This window comes from Conger conger, chromosome 2 (assembly GCF_963514075.1).
Source record: "Conger conger chromosome 2, fConCon1.1, whole genome shotgun sequence".
NCBI classification, from domain to species: Eukaryota; Metazoa; Chordata; class Actinopteri; order Anguilliformes; family Congridae; genus Conger; species Conger conger.
The window spans coordinates 64,534,881-64,551,661 of record NC_083761.1 but is presented as its reverse complement, the minus strand read 5'-3'; the positions used below and the strand labels follow the sequence as shown (position 1 = coordinate 64,551,661).

The following is a 16,781-nucleotide window of genomic DNA, read 5'->3' as shown; positions in this document are numbered from 1 at the left end:
ATTATGGAGTAAAATTAGTAATTACATACGAGCAAATCGTACTGGAATTTGAGTGCCTTAAAAGTGCTATTTATTGTAAACTAGGCAAAACCTTTTGATCTCTTTGTGGCCCCCATTCCAGACATGTTACCTCTTCTTTGTTGAGTGACAAGGATGTCAAAATATTTGGTTGTTCAAAAGTGGTAACATTTCTCAGACAAAATATTTTCAATCACCTGTAATAGGCTTGGATTTTTAGTGTAACTAGAAAGCATGGCCAACACATTTAATTTTTAAAACAATAAATATTACTATTATTCCTCATATTATTCCAGTTTGAACACAGTGAAACATTCAACAGTCAGACTCACATCAAATTAGCTTTTTCATGATGATGTTTGGGAACAGTAAGAAATCCAATGTCAATTATATACAGTATGCGGTACAGGGGCAATCAAATCACGGTCCTCGAGGGCAGAGCCTACACTCCTTACATGGGAGTCAGGTGTGAAGTCAGTCCGTCCAGTCTATAGCACTAATTGTTCGGTTTATTACCTGGGAGAAAAAAAAAGAAAAGAAAAAAAAAACGGCAAGATTTGGTGGTCCTGGTGCTACAACGTTGTCGGCAAATTACATTTGCTAATGTTATACATAGATACATCTAGCAGCTAATTAGACAGCTACCGAGATGGCTCATCTGTTTCCACTGCTCGGTCGCTCTGTGTGCTGCTACGCGTACTAGTGAAGGAGGGAAGAGCCCTGCTTGGGTTGTTTCCGTGTGTTGACAGATTGACTACGGAGAGGGAATGGTGTCGTTGAATAGAAATTAGTTGGCGAAATTTACCATTTTCTTAGATATCGATCTAGCACTATGAACCTTTTACCGTCCAATCCTCATGGGAATGGGCTTCTTTACGCCGGATTTAACCAGGATCACGGTGAGAACTTGGTTAATCATTTTCCATATTCTGTTTGTTGATGGTCATTGCCAATTGCCTAGCACGCTAACGTTTGAGGCCCACAGGCGCAGTCGGGTTTTGTTATTAAACTTGGGGACATTTTAGACTGCGGATCTAGGTAACTAGCTAGCTGTCCTTATACAATCTTAGATATCTAGCTAGATAGTCCTTCTTGTCAGCTTACTAGCTAGCTAACCACATCGACACGCTCTCCTTCTCTTCAGTTCGCTGGACACTTTTCTGAATATTTAGCTAGTGACAGGAACCCATTTTAGGGGCTAGTTAGCAAAGTAGCGGTCATGAGTAGACAAGTAGACGTAGACATTGGTCTGTCTGCGTTGGTGGCAAGCAGTGATGTTCTCGACAATGCTAATGTTAACGTTAGCTGTTTCGCTAGCTAATTAGCTACCTAACCTAGATAGTCAGGTCGAATGTATTGCATGTTTGTAAGTTAGCTAAGCGGGTTGTCATCGCTAAATTAACCAAAAATGTATGCTCCCTCGTTTGAGAAGAACACTTTGCAGTGTGGCCAGTGACCACTTCATATAACGTTAGCTAGACGGTTCGCACAGAGCTTTGGATCAACTGCAGCTAGGTGCTTACTTAGTAAAAACGTTAGCCATCACCAAAACCGCAGTTCCCTAGGTATTGCCCATGCTGTATAGCGATACAGTCCATATCACACCACTCAAACTGTATTGGTGGTTAAATTTAGAACGTTATTAGTAACTTAACTACCTAACATTAACGAAACAATTCACATTGCCTTGGCAGGAAAGCGATTTAAAAGTTGTAACGGTTAACGTTGGCTAGCTAGTTTAACAAAAACACAATTACATCGTCATCCAATACATAAATGGACAGTAAAGTAATTTGAGTTGTTTTGCTAATGCTATAGCCTAGGGTTTGGCTACAATTGATCAGCGTTATTGATATTATTGGTCGCATTTTGCGTTAGCTAACTTGATGTGCGTTGGCAGATGAATGTAGCGCAAACAATGAAGACAGTAGAGAGTTACCATGTTTCCGTTTAACTTACACAGTTTCTAGGGTGCATTTACAACAGCCGGGCCATTGAGAATGTTAATGTTGCTCAGCCATATTTTGCAAGAAGCAATGTTTTGATGCATAGACTGGTTGCAAAGCCCGTTTTTCCACTTTTGGTCTGTCCCAAATTTGGCCATTCGTGTCAGTTACAAGGAAATGCATTATGCAAAATGCTGTATGTTTAGGATCACTGCATAACATCTGCATGGAAAAATACCATCAAAAACATGAGGTCTACAGTTTTGGAACTTTGCCCCCCCCCCCCCCCCCCCCCCTAGAAGTCGGAGTGCATCTGAAACAGTTGGCTTTCATGATTCATTGAGCTTAAACCCTGGGTTATCTGCATTAATTTCTTTGTCACAACATGCATTTGAGCCAGGAATTTGGCTTGCTCTCAAGTGTTTCATTCTGTTCAAACAAATATGTTTTTTAATTGCGTAATGTGTAAGAAGTACAGTTTTGTGTTTTAATTTCAGTTTGTATGCAGTTGTGGTTGAGAATAAAATATAACTCTTGCTTGTTATAAACAAAAACATTACATTCATGTGTGATTGGATCACTGCTCCAGTAAATTTAATTTAACAGTTAAATTATTTAATTCTTGTCTGCCCTTTGTAATCCCTGTATTGGCCCTGTATGGGTCAGTTTTGAATCTACCACAGGAATCCCTTGTAATCAGTCTCTACCTCTCTACCTTATTTATTGCATTTGTCATACTGAATGGTTTTACAGCTTTAGACAAAATGTAGGTAAAATTAGACATCCGTAAACCTTTTCATATGGCTGATATGTGATAACTTTTTTTCATTAAATAAATAAAATAGTAGCCTAATTCAATGTGTTTTGTGTTTACTAAGCTTCCTTTTATCTAATATTAGTGTGTAATAATAATAATAGTGTAAGAAGTGAAAGGTGAGACAATTTTTTTTTGTGTGTATGTGGTGGTGCAAAATATCATGCAAATACCCTCTGATTGTTTCCTAATCTATTTATTATTAACCTGCAATTGATTTCAAAATTGGATCTGATTTGACCCGCATCTCTGAACAAAAATTTGTTGCAATAGGTATAAAATATGAAATCTGGAAATATATTTTTCCAGTCATATTAGGATAATGCATGGATTTCGAAAAAGTATAAACTTGGGTTGGGGAGGGCATTACTGCCGTTTAGAAATGGGTCAGAATTTAACCAAAGGCAACTGGAGGGTTAAGGCTGTGATAATGACTTAAGACTGACCTCTGAACTTGGTTATCTGGAAAAGTGGGATTGGTATTTACTCTTGTACTTACTTAGCCTACATCTGGCATCTGCCAAGAGGCTGCCTCAAGTAAAGAAGCAGGCTGTCATATTTGATATGTTTCAATGGCTTGCTACAGTTTCTAAAATATGTACACCATATAATAGTGTTTCAGGTAATTGTTTGTTTTAATGTAACAAAGTGGTTTGAGTTGGTTGCTTGTCACCTCATATATTTTGATTTATCCTGTCAAAGTGCTCCTTGTCAGTTTGAAGTGGCAGGAGATAATGCTTTGAATGACCATGTCCTTTTAGTCTATCACTTAACATATGTCTAAAAATGTTCACCTTTTGTTCAAATAGAAAAACAAAAACCAAAACATTGCCGATAACTTTGTTTCATATATTTAAGATGAGTATTTAGACATTTAGACAAACTCTGAGAGCACCTAATTTGTTCTTAGTTAGGCTATATGTTTGTATTATTATAGCCTTACTTATTAGCCTCATTTTGGATGTTTGATATTGTATGTTATTCACTTGGCAAGCAAGATGCTGAATGCTTGTAGACCCAAGCATAGCATTGCAGTCTTACTCAAAAAGATATTTCAACAAAAGTGAAAATACAAAAAAGAAGGAAATTAAACCATATTTTTAACAAATACTGACTTGGAGTGCATTCTTATCTCTTGTAAAGTGCATTGCCGGGTTCTTCCCAGGAGTTTAGTGCTGCTTATGTGGCTATAATGATATCAAATAATACTACAACTGTTTTAGATTAGCTGAAGTCAAACTTTACAAGGTGTTGCAGCACCAAAGTTACCCTTTTTTTGAAGGACCCTGTGTTGCCAAAGGTTCTAGAGGTTTTAGAGGTTCTAGATGAAGTGGTGCAGTTCTTCAGGCTGTGTTTACTGAAAGGAGGTGACCTGTGGATGTTTACATATTCAGGACACAAGTATAATTCCCAATTGTTCAGTGCTGTGTATCGAATATATCATTAGGATGATTGACATTGGCATCAATTGGTGATTTAACCTAAAGTAAATCAGATCATCTTGTCTATCAACAGAAAATTGTGAAAAGATTGTTTTGAATTTCTGAACTTTTGTATTAATTATCCCGTGTAAGTAAGCGGCATGCCATCTCCCTGTCCTATTGGACAGGCTGTCCGCAAAAGAGAAATCACCGTGGCAAAAATTGTTGTGAAAAAATGTTTTTTGTTCAGAATTCAATGTTTTGTTCAATAACCAAAACAATCTTTTTTTGTTTATTTCACCCACTGACCCACCATTTCATTTTAATATTACTGTGAGTTGGTATATTATGAAAAAAATAAAATAAATAATAATAATTTCTAAGAATTTTACAAGTGAATTTTTAAATGTCCTGTGTTCCTGGTATGCATGGGCTGTTGTAACCATTGTAGGGCTGTTTTTACTGCAGGTCTTTTCATGTGAGCTACTCTTGTAGTAACTACATTCCAGATACATGTAGTAATGCCATACCAACCATATAACGGCCCATAGTGCATACAGTCTATTTCATGTTGGGACAAAGCATTTTTTATCATCACATGGAAATAATGAATAGTTCCAAACCCAATGGGTGACTTTCTCAAGGCCCATTTTGTCATAAAGGATACAGATGAAGACTAGTCTGGAAATAGGCCTGCAGTGAACAGACTGGTTAAATTACCTATAAAATGTGTCCAATAAGACTAGCTAATGCTCTGGGAATACTCTGGGTGCAAATATATAGGCCTATGTAACAAGTCCAAGTTGTTTTGTAAAACTTATAGCGAAACATTGATCTGGCTGACATATATGTATTCATTAATTAATCTTAGTCAGACAAAATTTTGACTCTTATTAGTTCAGGCAAGATTTTATTTTTTATTAAAATGCACAAAGTGGAAAGAACAGCAGAATTTGATTAATACTTGTGACTACAGTTAAGCATGTTTACAGTGTGTATGTGCTCTGCCCTGTAATTGGTAGTGTAGAACATTTCCAGGGACCGCCATGCTGACACCTTGTTTCTATGGCACTCCTGGATCACATGTGCCTGGCACATGCTTGTACAGTTAGTGAGTCATGCAGCTGTGGGCCGGAGGCCGCCAACTCCATCCTTCCTGTGCTGTATGGATCTGTGCTGGAGAGGAAAATGGTTCAGCACTCACTTTGCCTGGGGAAATGGGTCTGCAGTGGTAGGCCAGCTTCACAATCAGAATCTGATACAGGAGTCTGAGGGAGTCCAGCATAATGGTTTTGTGTAGCCGCGCAATCTGTAAACGGTTGCAAAGTAGACTGCCTTTTGAGAATTTACGTAATTGTTTAGGCTAATGTACCACAAAATGATCCCTGCTTTATTTTTCATATAAGTAAACATGATAGGGTGATATTTCTTGAAAACTGTAACCCAAGGTCTATGTTACTGTATACTGAAACTGTTGTGTCTGCTGTCAGACAGTGTGTTCCCTGAAAAAACATAGTTGGAAAGTTGCCTTTAGTGTACATGGCAGTGTTTCCATGTAATGCATGTAAAGATTTCCCCTAAAGCACTGAAATTCTCTGTTGAACACCCTGGGCTAGATATACTGGTCGTACACCTACATGTATCATAAATCGCTCTCATGTTTGGACATGTAGCCTACTGAATTGACTGGTACAGTGGTAGCGTTATCCAGGCAGGGAAAGAAATCATTATACATGCAGATATTGGTCTGACATTTATGTTTTTTTTATTTATCATAATATATACACCGCATTGGTAGCATTGCCAGAGAAAGCGCACCTTTTGAATAAAAAGTCGAGATGTTGCACTCTAGCTAGCCTTTTTAGAATAATTAATTTGATTTGGTTTCTGTGCTTGTCATCATTGTACTGTGGCTAATTCAAACTGGAATATCAAAAAAGTTACTGCATGTGATATGAAAGAAGGCTACATTGTTGTTTGTTAGGTGTTACCTCCTCCGCAACAGGCCATCAAACTAGCATTCCTCATTCTTCATGGTTGCTTTGGCTTGTCACAAGCAGATACATGCTTAGAGGGGGCTTTGCATCACTATAGGACGCTATACGGGTGGTATAGTTAGGACAATGACCACTTTTGCAGTACAGTAGTGTCATAGGACAGCTATAAGGAGTGCTGGGCAAAGCATTGTCAGTGTTTGTTGTCACTGCTTTGGAGTTAGTGGAAGTTCATTTTCTTGAAACCATGAACTCTTGAGCAGCATAGCCTTTGTAGAGCTGGAATAAAGTGCTCTGAATATTGTAATATCCTTTGTTAGGCGCAAAACATTTCTCTGCCAATGAAAAATATCACCAAATCTAAGCATCAAAGTACCCCACCATTTTCCTGCCGCAGTTTGAAATCCATCTGACAGGAATTTGGTGGTTTTTATATACTGGTGAGTCAAAATGGCGTATGTTTTTGAGAGAAACAGCAATTGCAATAATATAATTTTTCCTTGACAGTATTATGGAATAGACATTTATTTATCCCATAATATGCTATATTCAGCATACCTTTCAGCACACTATATTCAGCTACATCAATGTATAATACCTTAGGTTTTGTTTAGATTTGATTGAATTAGACATGCCTTTCCAGCAACAAAGTGCATTTGATTCAATCTCTTCCATTGTCTCTCACAGGTCCTAAGAATACGCCTCTTGTGACAGTTACTGTACTCTAATATTCTAAAAATAAGTAGCATGTATGCCCCTTTCTGTTCATGCAGAAAAAAAAAACAAATGTGTGGACAAGCTAGTTACAGTGATAAGATTTGAAGATCTTTCATATGCGCCAAATCATTTTCAGTTTGCTTCCTGAATTATTTGATGGGAAACAAAAAAAAAAAACTGTACCCCATATTTTGACAACAACTGTTGTTCAGAACGTAAGCTGAATTGGTTGTTTGATATTTTCTATAGATCTTTGGGCAGAAAACTTTACTTTACTTTAGCTGCTCATTGGAAGGCAAACAAACTTTCAGTGGGTTCAACTTCAACATGTTTTACATGCCAACAATCCACTGCTTGTTCTTCTAGTTTTCAGAGAAGAGGTATCACATAGCATTACATAATAACATAATAATTAATGAAATAATCATTCCTCACAAGTTGGAGACATTTTATTCATGTACAGTGTGTTTTGACTGGGGGCATCCAGGTCTTAAGGGTTGTAGAATGTGTCAGGTGCATGTTGTGTTACTCTAGATATTGGATATTTACTGAGCAAATTATTAATCACAGAATGCCTTAATATGGTAAAATATAAGGCCACAAATTACAATGCTTATACATAATTACAACAACAAATTCAACTATTACTCTTAATCACAAACAACAACAGAAAAGCCTTTGGGACGGAGTGTGTATGGAGTGAATGAAAGCAGTTGCAGTGTAAGTGTATAATCTGGAGTGTTTCACCACTTCCTTCTGTTCTTCTCAGGCTGCTTCGCATGTGGAATGGAAAATGGATTCCGAGTGTACAACACGGATCCGCTTAAAGAAAAAGAGAAGCAAGGTACAGACCACTCATTAGCGGCTGTGAGAAAGCAGTGGTTGAACTTCATTTGTATTTGTGGTATATTAGTAGGCACATATCGCAAACAATATTTCAGAAGGTTAAGTAATGTAAGCAGTTTTATTTCACACAGTCATAACACCATGAGCCCAGTAAGCTACTACATTTCAAGGTCTCCAAATGTAAAATAATGTAAGTTTAGCCCTTGTTTTTACAGGAAGCATAAAATGACCCAAATCCTCTTTTTTTCCCCACACATCCGCTACATACCTGATCTCTTCCTTTAAGTGTGAACAACACATATTCACATGCAATTGGATATTATTCATTGTGAGGTCACATTTGTATGACATTTTATACCTATTCAATACCTCGTCATGCAGATTGTCTCAGGGAAATCTGCTTTATTCATCAGATTTAATTTGCCCCATCATTTCATGACAGAAAGAGGAGATGTACTGCAAAAAGAGATTACGTGAAACAAATCCCGTCTGACCACTTGTAAAATTATTGTGTGGATAGTCACCCAAAATAAATCACATTTGGAAAGCAGTTCCAATTTGAGCATTAAGGCCAGCTGTCTAAACAAAACTGGAGAGTTCTGGTAAACCAGTTTTAATATAAATTTAACAGACTTGTTTATTTCGGATTAAATTGCCTTACTTCCTAATCTTCAAGAACCAATCATTCAGAATCAGCAGGCTTGGAATCTTCTTTGTTCTTCACAAGCCTCCTTTTGAAGTCAACTCTCATATATATTGTTTAATAAACATGTGTGACCCCTTGAGATCTGTGATCCAACCCCAAACCCTCGTCTCCTACCCTTCACTACCCCCCCCCCACAGACTCTTATCAACTTGGAATCTTTGTATTGCATGACTAAACACTAGTGTAGAAATCAGACCTGGATCAAATACGTAATTGTTTCAGATGAAAATACTTTCTTTTTTTTCAGTCTGATTTGATCTTGCCTGGTGGTTGCCTAATTGGGGCAACCAAAAGGACCAGAAGGCAGGGTTTGCACTTTTTGAGAGTGTCTCCAATACCAATACACCAGACAAGCTCAATAATGCGTAGAAAAGTATTTGAATGGATCACAACCTTTACCAGAACGTTTTGTTAACATGAGAGGGATGCGCTGCTATTGGGTGTCATTGCTGGTCTTCAGTGACTGTAATGTGTCTTGTTTACGTTTAATAGCGACTTTTAAATAGCACAGTGTTGGAAAAACAAGGCTCATCTGCACATCTTCTGTCTGACATCTAGTTTCCTTGGATGAGCAAGATAAGGAGAAGTTAATAATTCTCACGGGAAGAGCGCTTGTTCATGTGACCCACTGCACATGGCCAGTTCTTAGGTTATCTATTTTAGCTCACAATACAGTTATGCTGAGTAAATGAGTGGAGGTCTCTCAGACATCTGCAGTCTTTCCCTGCTATCTTCTACTATAAATGTGCAAGTTCACTGTAAACTTTGCGTTGTAAACACTCTGCTTTGTCGTTTACAGTTAACCAAAGTTCAGTGTGTTGATGATGTCTGTCATTAGCAATTGATGGAACGCATGAGCGAAGTGCTTGAGAGAAGGGGCCTAAAGCATGAAAAGTAGCCGGGCTCATGGCCAAATTTAAGGGCTTCCCTGGATTGTTGTCTCTAGTTATTTGCTCAAGGAAATGGCAGCCATCTGCTTTTTTTCTGTGTTCTGCTTGAGCGACTCTTGTGTCTGTGTCCCCTTTCAGAGTTCTTGGAGGGTGGGGTAGGCCATGTGGAGATGCTTTTCCGGTGTAATTACCTAGCGCTTGTTGGAGGTGGAAAGAAGCCCAAGTACCCACCTAATAAAGGTACATTCTTGGCTGATTACACATTTGCATTCACAAGTTGATGTACAGGTCTACCTAATCAATTGCAAATTGCAAGTACAAATGCATTCATATGTGTGAAACTGTTTTGTGTTTTATGTGCTGTTGGTTTAATCATTTGCTACATGATAATGCCCTAATTCAGCTAGAATGTCAATGCTTCTTATTAACGCCACCTTCTCAGTGATGATTTGGGATGATCTGAAGAAGAAGACTGTCATAGAGATTGAGTTCTCCACAGAAGTCAAAGCGGTGAAACTTCGGCGAGACAGGTAATTTAGCGTAATGTCTGTGTCCTCTTCTGAAACTGCTTAATCAATGGGTGCCAGACCCAGAGTGGATGAGGAAATACGCATAGAGGAAGCGTCTGTTGACTCCTGACCGGGTTCCTTCACTGTGTGAGCTGTGTTGATCTGATACTGGTGTGGCTGATGTAAGTGTGACATTAGGAATCCTTCTCCTAACTTTGGAAGTCTTGCTCCAGTTACTTGGGAAGTTTCATCATCTGGGGCTCTGGGGCAGACCGGGGCAGGCTTGTTCCAGATATTCACAGCACAGATTGAATATGAGATTGACTTTAATTTCCCTCTGAAATTGTAATTTGAGGTCCAGGCATTGTTTAGTAATTCTTTGTGGAGTTAATACGGTACTTTATTAGGAGTTGTTTACATTGTGCCATGTTAATTTGCCATATCTGTATTAAAGCACATTTGAATGCAGCTCTTGTTTGTCTGCACCTCATATGTTTGCACTGGAGATATGATGCATTGCTTTCTTCTCTGTGCTCAATGGGTTTGTATGTGAAAGCTCAGTGAATGTGTCTCTGTTGGTTGCAGAATTGTGGTGGTCCTCGACTCCATGATCAAAGTCTTTACATTCACTCACAACCCCCATCAGCTGCATGTGTTTGAGACCTGCTACAACCCTAAAGGTAAGTCCACTAACATCACACCTTCTCTGAATGAGCTTGCCCCTGGACCAAGGCTGGTACATGCTCTGCTCACCAAACGTTACACCGATCAGCCACAACATTGAACCACCAGAAAAAAAAATGCTTTTAACAGTATAAACTTGTCTGTAAACACTTAATATTTCATTATATGATATGTGTAATTATAAAATCAGATAATCTATCAAAATGGTTTAAGCAGGTGGTTTTAATGATGTGGCAGATCATATTCACCTCTTTATCTGAGCAATGGACAGGAGTACAGCGAGAGCCCTTCTATGAGAGTTCACATCCAGACCCCTTTTCCTGTACAATGCCAATGACAAGGAATTAATGATGTCTTGATGCGACTCATTCGTTCAGGCATTTACACAGCTCAGAGGGAATTTACTGTGTCTGTGTCTAAAAATTTCTTAATCATGATCTCTGGTCTTTCATTACAACACCATTCTTTTGCAACTGCAAAAGCGATATGGCTTTGAAATGGAGCAACCCCAAGTGATATGAAGACCATTATACTTACCTGTCTAATTCTGTTACCATAAACATTGGGACTGCTGAAATATACCACCTTTACCAAGACTGTGGGTGCAGTGGTACAACTTTTCACAAACCTGTTAAGAAATGTCTGTCTACTATTGAGCATATAACCTCTGATGCCCAGATTGATGTAATGTGATTTATTGACTTTTCCATCCTCTCTGTCCCGGAAGGTCTTTGTGTCCTGTGTCCAAACAGCAACAATTCCCTGCTGGCCTTCCCTGGCACTCACTCCGGGCATGTGCAGATAGTGGACTTGGCCAACACGGAGAAGCCCCCAGTGGACATCCCTGCCCACGAGGGAGCTCTCTGCTGTATCGCCCTCAACCTTCAGGGCACGCGGATAGCCACTGCCTCTGAAAAAGTATGGCCTGCTCGTGCAGTCACTCACTTTACAAACCTGATGTACAATGACTGTACCGTAACATGACGTACAGTCATTGTTTGACTAGAGAGTCATTTAACCGATGGTGATTTACTACAGAGGGTACAGGCGCTGGACCTTAACCTTCCAGTTGCATATGACTGTTTTATCTGTCACTCACCGTATGCCGGTCATGCTTCCTTTTGCAGGGGACTCTCATTAGAATATTTGACACCTCGGCTGGGCACTTGATCCAGGAGCTGAGAAGGGGGTCTCAAGCAGCCAACATTTACTGGTGAGAGATGCAGGTGTGCTTAGATACTGGCTGCCTAACGTTGGCCGTCGTCTCACTGACTTTTGTTTCGTTCCTCTCCCTCCAGTATTAACTTCAACCAGGATGCGTCTCTCATCTGCGTGTCCAGCGATCACGGCACCGTGCACATATTCGCAGCCGAGGATCCCAAAAGGAACAAACAGTCCAGGTGTGCTGCAGCCTTTTGCCTCAGCTCTGTGCTGTATGAAAATGACGCCACAGCGGTGCTGCGTTGGCTGCGGTCCATTTCAACGCTCCCTGTGTGTGTGTCATTAAAGCCGTCACTGTCAGAGCCTGTACTGACTCCTTTCGCCTTCTGCTTTTGGTTTGCAGCTTGGCTTCAGCGAGCTTCCTTCCCAAATACTTCAGCTCCAAGTGGAGCTTCTCCAAGTTCCAGGTCCCGTCTGGGTCCCCCTGCGTCTGTGCCTTTGGAACGGAGCCCAACGCGGTCATAGGTACGGCGGCCCAGCTCCTGTCACTGCTCCAGCGGGAAGTGGCGTTTTGCTCTCTCCGGTTCCTGGAGGGGCAGCGGACAGGGCTGAAAACAACTGAAAGGGGAAATAAAATCTCCCGGCTCTTGTTGGAACGGAAATGTCAGCATTTTAGTGCTCCAGAGTGTGCTCGGTGTAGATCTTGGGTCAGTGCCCAGCAGTGTGCTGCAGAGGAGCACTGCGGTTGACTGCAGGGTGGGGCACAGTCGGACTGGGCAAAGGGCACTTAACAGGCAGAGACACCGTCGCCTCGGTACCCGTGTGCGTGTCAGGTAGCCTTCTGTCTGGAAAGTGCCAGGCACTAGTGGGCTTTTTTTTTTATTTTATTTTTTTTACTTTGTGCATCTGCATTGTATCATGGCTAAAACAATGGGTGCTTGTGTAGTTCAGTTGATACTTTTCATGCTTTAGTTTCATACACTTCAGTGTATAACCTGTAAATATATTCAATTATATTTATTTGTAATCTGGCTTTTGCTTTTTTTCTCCTAAAATGTTGATTTCTCTAAGTGTTTCCAATGCTGTTTTTACACCATTTTCCAGTAACGGGCTCAAAGTGTAATCAAGAGTCATAGGAAAAACTAGCTGAATTCCAAATGTACATTTAAAAGTGCGGAGTAAGAACTTGAGTGCTATTGTAGCAGAGGGATGTTCTTGTAGGTTTATTTTCAGTCTGGCTGCGCTGCCCCCGTGTGGAAATATTCAGCGGTTTTCTAACCTCCTTGCTAAGTTCACACTAGGACAGGAGGTCCGCAGTGCCTGCTGGTTTTTGGTGTGTTTCAGCACGAGAGATACATTTTTAAGTCTTTCATTGGCTAAAGAGTCCACACACCTTGTTCTGAAGGCCTTAATTGGTTGCTGATTGAAGGGAAACCACAAAAACCACTGCAGCCCTCCAGGACTGGAGTTTGACACCCCTGCACTAGGATGTAGGGCTATACATTCCCACTTTGTGAACAAAATAAATTATTTCACTTGTTTGCCAAAAGTATGAAATTGGTTTCTAGCAATAATGTTATTTTGTTTTTCATTTCTCTCCTCACCCTCCCACCCCACCCCCAGCGATATGTGCTGACGGCAGCTACTACAAGTTCCTGTTCAACCAAAAAGGGGAGTGTTCGAGGGACGTCTACGCACAGTTTCTGGAAATGACGGATGAAAAGATCTGAGGGGCAGCGATAGGACTAGCCTGGAGTGCTTGATGGGAGCGGCCTTTTCCAGCCTGCCTGCTGTGGACGGACAGAGAGGCACACCACGGCCTGCGAGCGTCTGTCACTCAGACCTGGAGGAGGAGGAAGACCAAGTGGACTCGCGTCTGTGTGCCAGATTGACTTTTATTTCCTTTTTTCCTGGGTTAACTATAAAAAGACCCGTCTGAACAGTCAGTGAAGGATGATCACACGGATGCTCCACAGCGGAACAAACTGACCCAGGTCTCCTCGTGCAACGTTGTGAGAAGAGGGAAATTTATTTTTGAAAAGACAGCAGTTGCTTTATTTTTAAATGGCTTTTCAAAGATGGCTGGACTGCCTGTCCATTTTTGAAGCCCCTTAGAAGAGTTGAACACACTAAAAGAATGTCTTCTGTGGAATTTCACGTAGATTTTCTTCTTTTCTTTTTTTTAAGAATTGAATTTAAGAGTCGATTCTGTTAGATTGTTAGTTCAAATGCTCAACTAACACCACATGACCCAGCATACAAGGTGGGTTATACATACATGTATAAAATGCCTAGTAGCGCTAGTTTTTGGTTTTTACAGCATAAACCCATTATGCCAGACTGAACCTATATAACTGTATAGATTATATGTATAGAAAAGTAAAAAAAAGAAAAGAAAAAAAAAAATGGTCAAAATGGTTTTCCCATTTCATGTTACTCACCTGTATGTAAAGTCCTATAATCCGTCACATTTTTCACTAAAATGACAGTGCTTTCCTAACTGCTGCAGACAGTATAGCAAACAGTGCTCGGTTTTCTGGTTTATAAGTGTTTGCAGTAGCACAAATCAAGTAGTCCATTTCACAGCAGTTTACATTTGAAATGGACCAAGTTACCTAAAATACACAGCTGTATCATAAAAACATTCATTTTTGTTGACGTTCATGTTTTTTTGAGAATAAAGAGGTATTGTGTATCAGTATGGGAGTGTTATAGCTAGTTTGAAAATTGTTGTGGAATTGTAAAAGTGAGAAGAGAATCCGGCTTCTGTTTGATGCCATGCTAAGCTCACATTTTCCAAATTTGTCCTCTCTGTTATTTAAGGAGCATTTAGAAAATTCACCAACGAGGTTGGCTAGAACAAAACAAGAGAGGTGGTTTCTCATCATACCGGTTTCATTTCTCTTAAGTGTACACTGCACAATCGCTTGTTCCAGCTTAGCCTCCTGGGTGCAACCTAATTGTTTTTGAATACACAAACAAACTGAACTTTGCTAAATTGCTTCCTTGTTTCTTGCAGACATCTTAACAAGATGTCTTAATTATCAGACCTTCCACCTGTGAAGCGGAGGAGTTTGGCCGGGAACAGGCATTCTGTTTACTTGCCAATTATATTCGGTTTATTTATGATTCTAGTAGACAGCGGTGCGCTAGTGACTGATCCCGGATGAGAAACCATGGAGCTAATTAATGTAACCCCTTAAACTCAACATGCACTGTCAGTTATATTGACCTCATGCTTAGTTTGTAAACCATCAGTAAGTGTATTTACTCTCCGGGTGTGTCTGCCAGTTGACCCTTTCCGTGTGTATTTTTGAAATGTCCTCGGAGGAAATGCAATGATGAATGCTAATCTTTGCCTATTTTACAGCTACAGTCTTGAATGTAAACATGCTGATGATCAGATTTTGATCTGCACAATGAGAAAGTTGTGATGGAATATCCATAGTCTGCATTTGGGGAGGGAATGAGTAGAGGAACAATGTTAGGGCACCACAAATGACATTTTTGTGACCTTTCAAATGAAAATCAATTGTTTATTACTAATTCAAATGTGAATGCCTGAGGTGTGAGCCATGTCTGTAACGCCTTTTATATCTGGGTTTTAATGATTTACTTCATATATACTAAGATGAGGATGTTTGCACACCTGGCAAATTCATCCATGGGTGTTTGCAGAGAAGAACAAACAAACTCCCACATACTGTGTTGTCTTGTAAATTTCACTTACCACATTGGGGGGAAAACGGAAATTGAAAACATTTCACTAGACCGCAAATGTTAGCAGTTTTCAATGAAGTGAAATTTAGTGGGGGGTTTTTTTTTTTTGGTCCATATACATCAAGGGCATCTCTTTGCATAACCTAATCAAAACCTTTCATTTTGTTATTTTACACCTTCTCCCAAGGTGTAGTTTGTTCATCATTTTAAATACTTTCACATTTGAGTGCAATGGCACAATGGTTGGGTACCATTTTCAGACCATGGAACAGTGTGCTTTAAGTAACTTTGAATAAATGTGAAAATATTCAAAACAATATTGACAAGCTATGCAATTATGAGTATGGGGGAAAAAAATAAAAACAGGAACAAGTCGCAATAAGGCATGGTTGTATGATTGACCTCGGATGGACTTCCCTATCACAAAGTTAACTTGCTTTAAATTGGGCTGCAGATGGTCCAGGGCAGGTTATGTTCAGACTATCAGATTGAAATGTTTGACCAATCAACTCCTTAAGCACTTAAGTAGGAATCTCTCCAGGAGACTTCCGTAGAGCTCAAAGTTGTTTTCATATTTAGTAAAACATGCGATTCAATCTTCTGCACTATTCTAAACCATTTCACTTCTTTTCTCATTTGTTTTTCACAGTGGAACAGTACACATCATTAGTGACTGCCAACAAAACACAGATTTGGCCACCTGCAGAAATTCTGCTTTTAAAATGTTGATTACAGGTAGGCACATCAGAGTAAGGTATAAAAGCCTTTGACAGAGTCAATCCCTTTTAAATACAGGAATAATCTTCCTAAATTCTGTGCACATGTAGTATAGCTGAAGGACAATCTGGTGCAAATCCTCAGGAATAACCAATCAGCCTTGGTCTAGAAGGCATCGTCCCCAACATTTGCTTAGCCATTCCATTAACAAACGGATCAGGATTAATGACCCAATATTACTCATTCCAGTGGCTGCAATTTGTTTCAATGTGCAAACAAGCTGCAGCTGTCTGGCCTGAAGGCTTCAAAATGGTTGGAGTCGGACAACTCGTTATGAAAGCCCTTTGGATGAAAGCAGAAGCACATGCAGTCGATTGTTGCGGACAGCCCATGCGTTACACACACCTGTGCGCCCAAGAGGCAGTGCAGACAGTGTTTTCGCCCGCACACACCAGATACTGCAAGGACCAGAAGTCCAGCAGTATTCAGTTAAAACTGCAGGGGGTCTAATCTCAACACTTTAAACTAACCCTGCAATTGTGCCAAGAGAGCAGTGTAGCAGTTCCTCTAGAGCAGGGGGGCGCACAAGAGGCGATCCGTTTCACGATTTTGTTCCTGCTCTTAATTAGCTCAATCAT

The 16,781-nt window shown here is 40.0% G+C and overlaps 1 protein-coding gene across 2 annotated transcripts; it reads left to right on the top strand.

The window, feature by feature from the left end:
• Positions 1-709: 709 nt before the first annotated feature.
• wdr45b (WD repeat domain 45B) lies at positions 710-15,808 on the top strand. 2 transcript variants are annotated; one of them, XM_061231719.1, is made up of 10 exons: positions 711-917; positions 7,680-7,754; positions 9,491-9,592; positions 9,795-9,882; positions 10,447-10,541; positions 11,273-11,463; positions 11,673-11,758; positions 11,844-11,945; positions 12,110-12,231; positions 13,330-15,808. In XM_061231719.1, the coding sequence occupies exons 1-10, from the start codon at positions 851-853 to the stop codon at positions 13,434-13,436; spliced, it is 1,035 nt and encodes a 344-aa protein (XP_061087703.1). In that variant the 5' UTR covers positions 711-850; the 3' UTR covers positions 13,437-15,808. The 2 variants fall into 2 exon arrangements, with proteins under 2 accessions (XP_061087704.1, XP_061087703.1); XM_061231720.1 differs by lacking the exon at positions 7,680-7,754 and having other exon boundaries at positions 710-917.
• The last annotated feature ends 973 nt before the right edge of the window (positions 15,809-16,781 follow it).

Excerpts from the sequence above, each read along its gene's own strand:
- wdr45b (XM_061231719.1), top strand. The coding sequence starts at position 851 with ATGAACCTTTTACCGTCCAATCCTCATGGGAATGGGCTTCTTTACGCC. Across the intron at positions 918-7,679 it reads CGGATTTAACCAGGATCACG|GCTGCTTCGCATGTGGAATG; the intron begins GTGAGAACTTGG and ends TGTTCTTCTCAG. Across the intron at positions 10,542-11,272 it reads GACCTGCTACAACCCTAAAG|GTCTTTGTGTCCTGTGTCCA; the intron begins GTAAGTCCACTA and ends CTGTCCCGGAAG.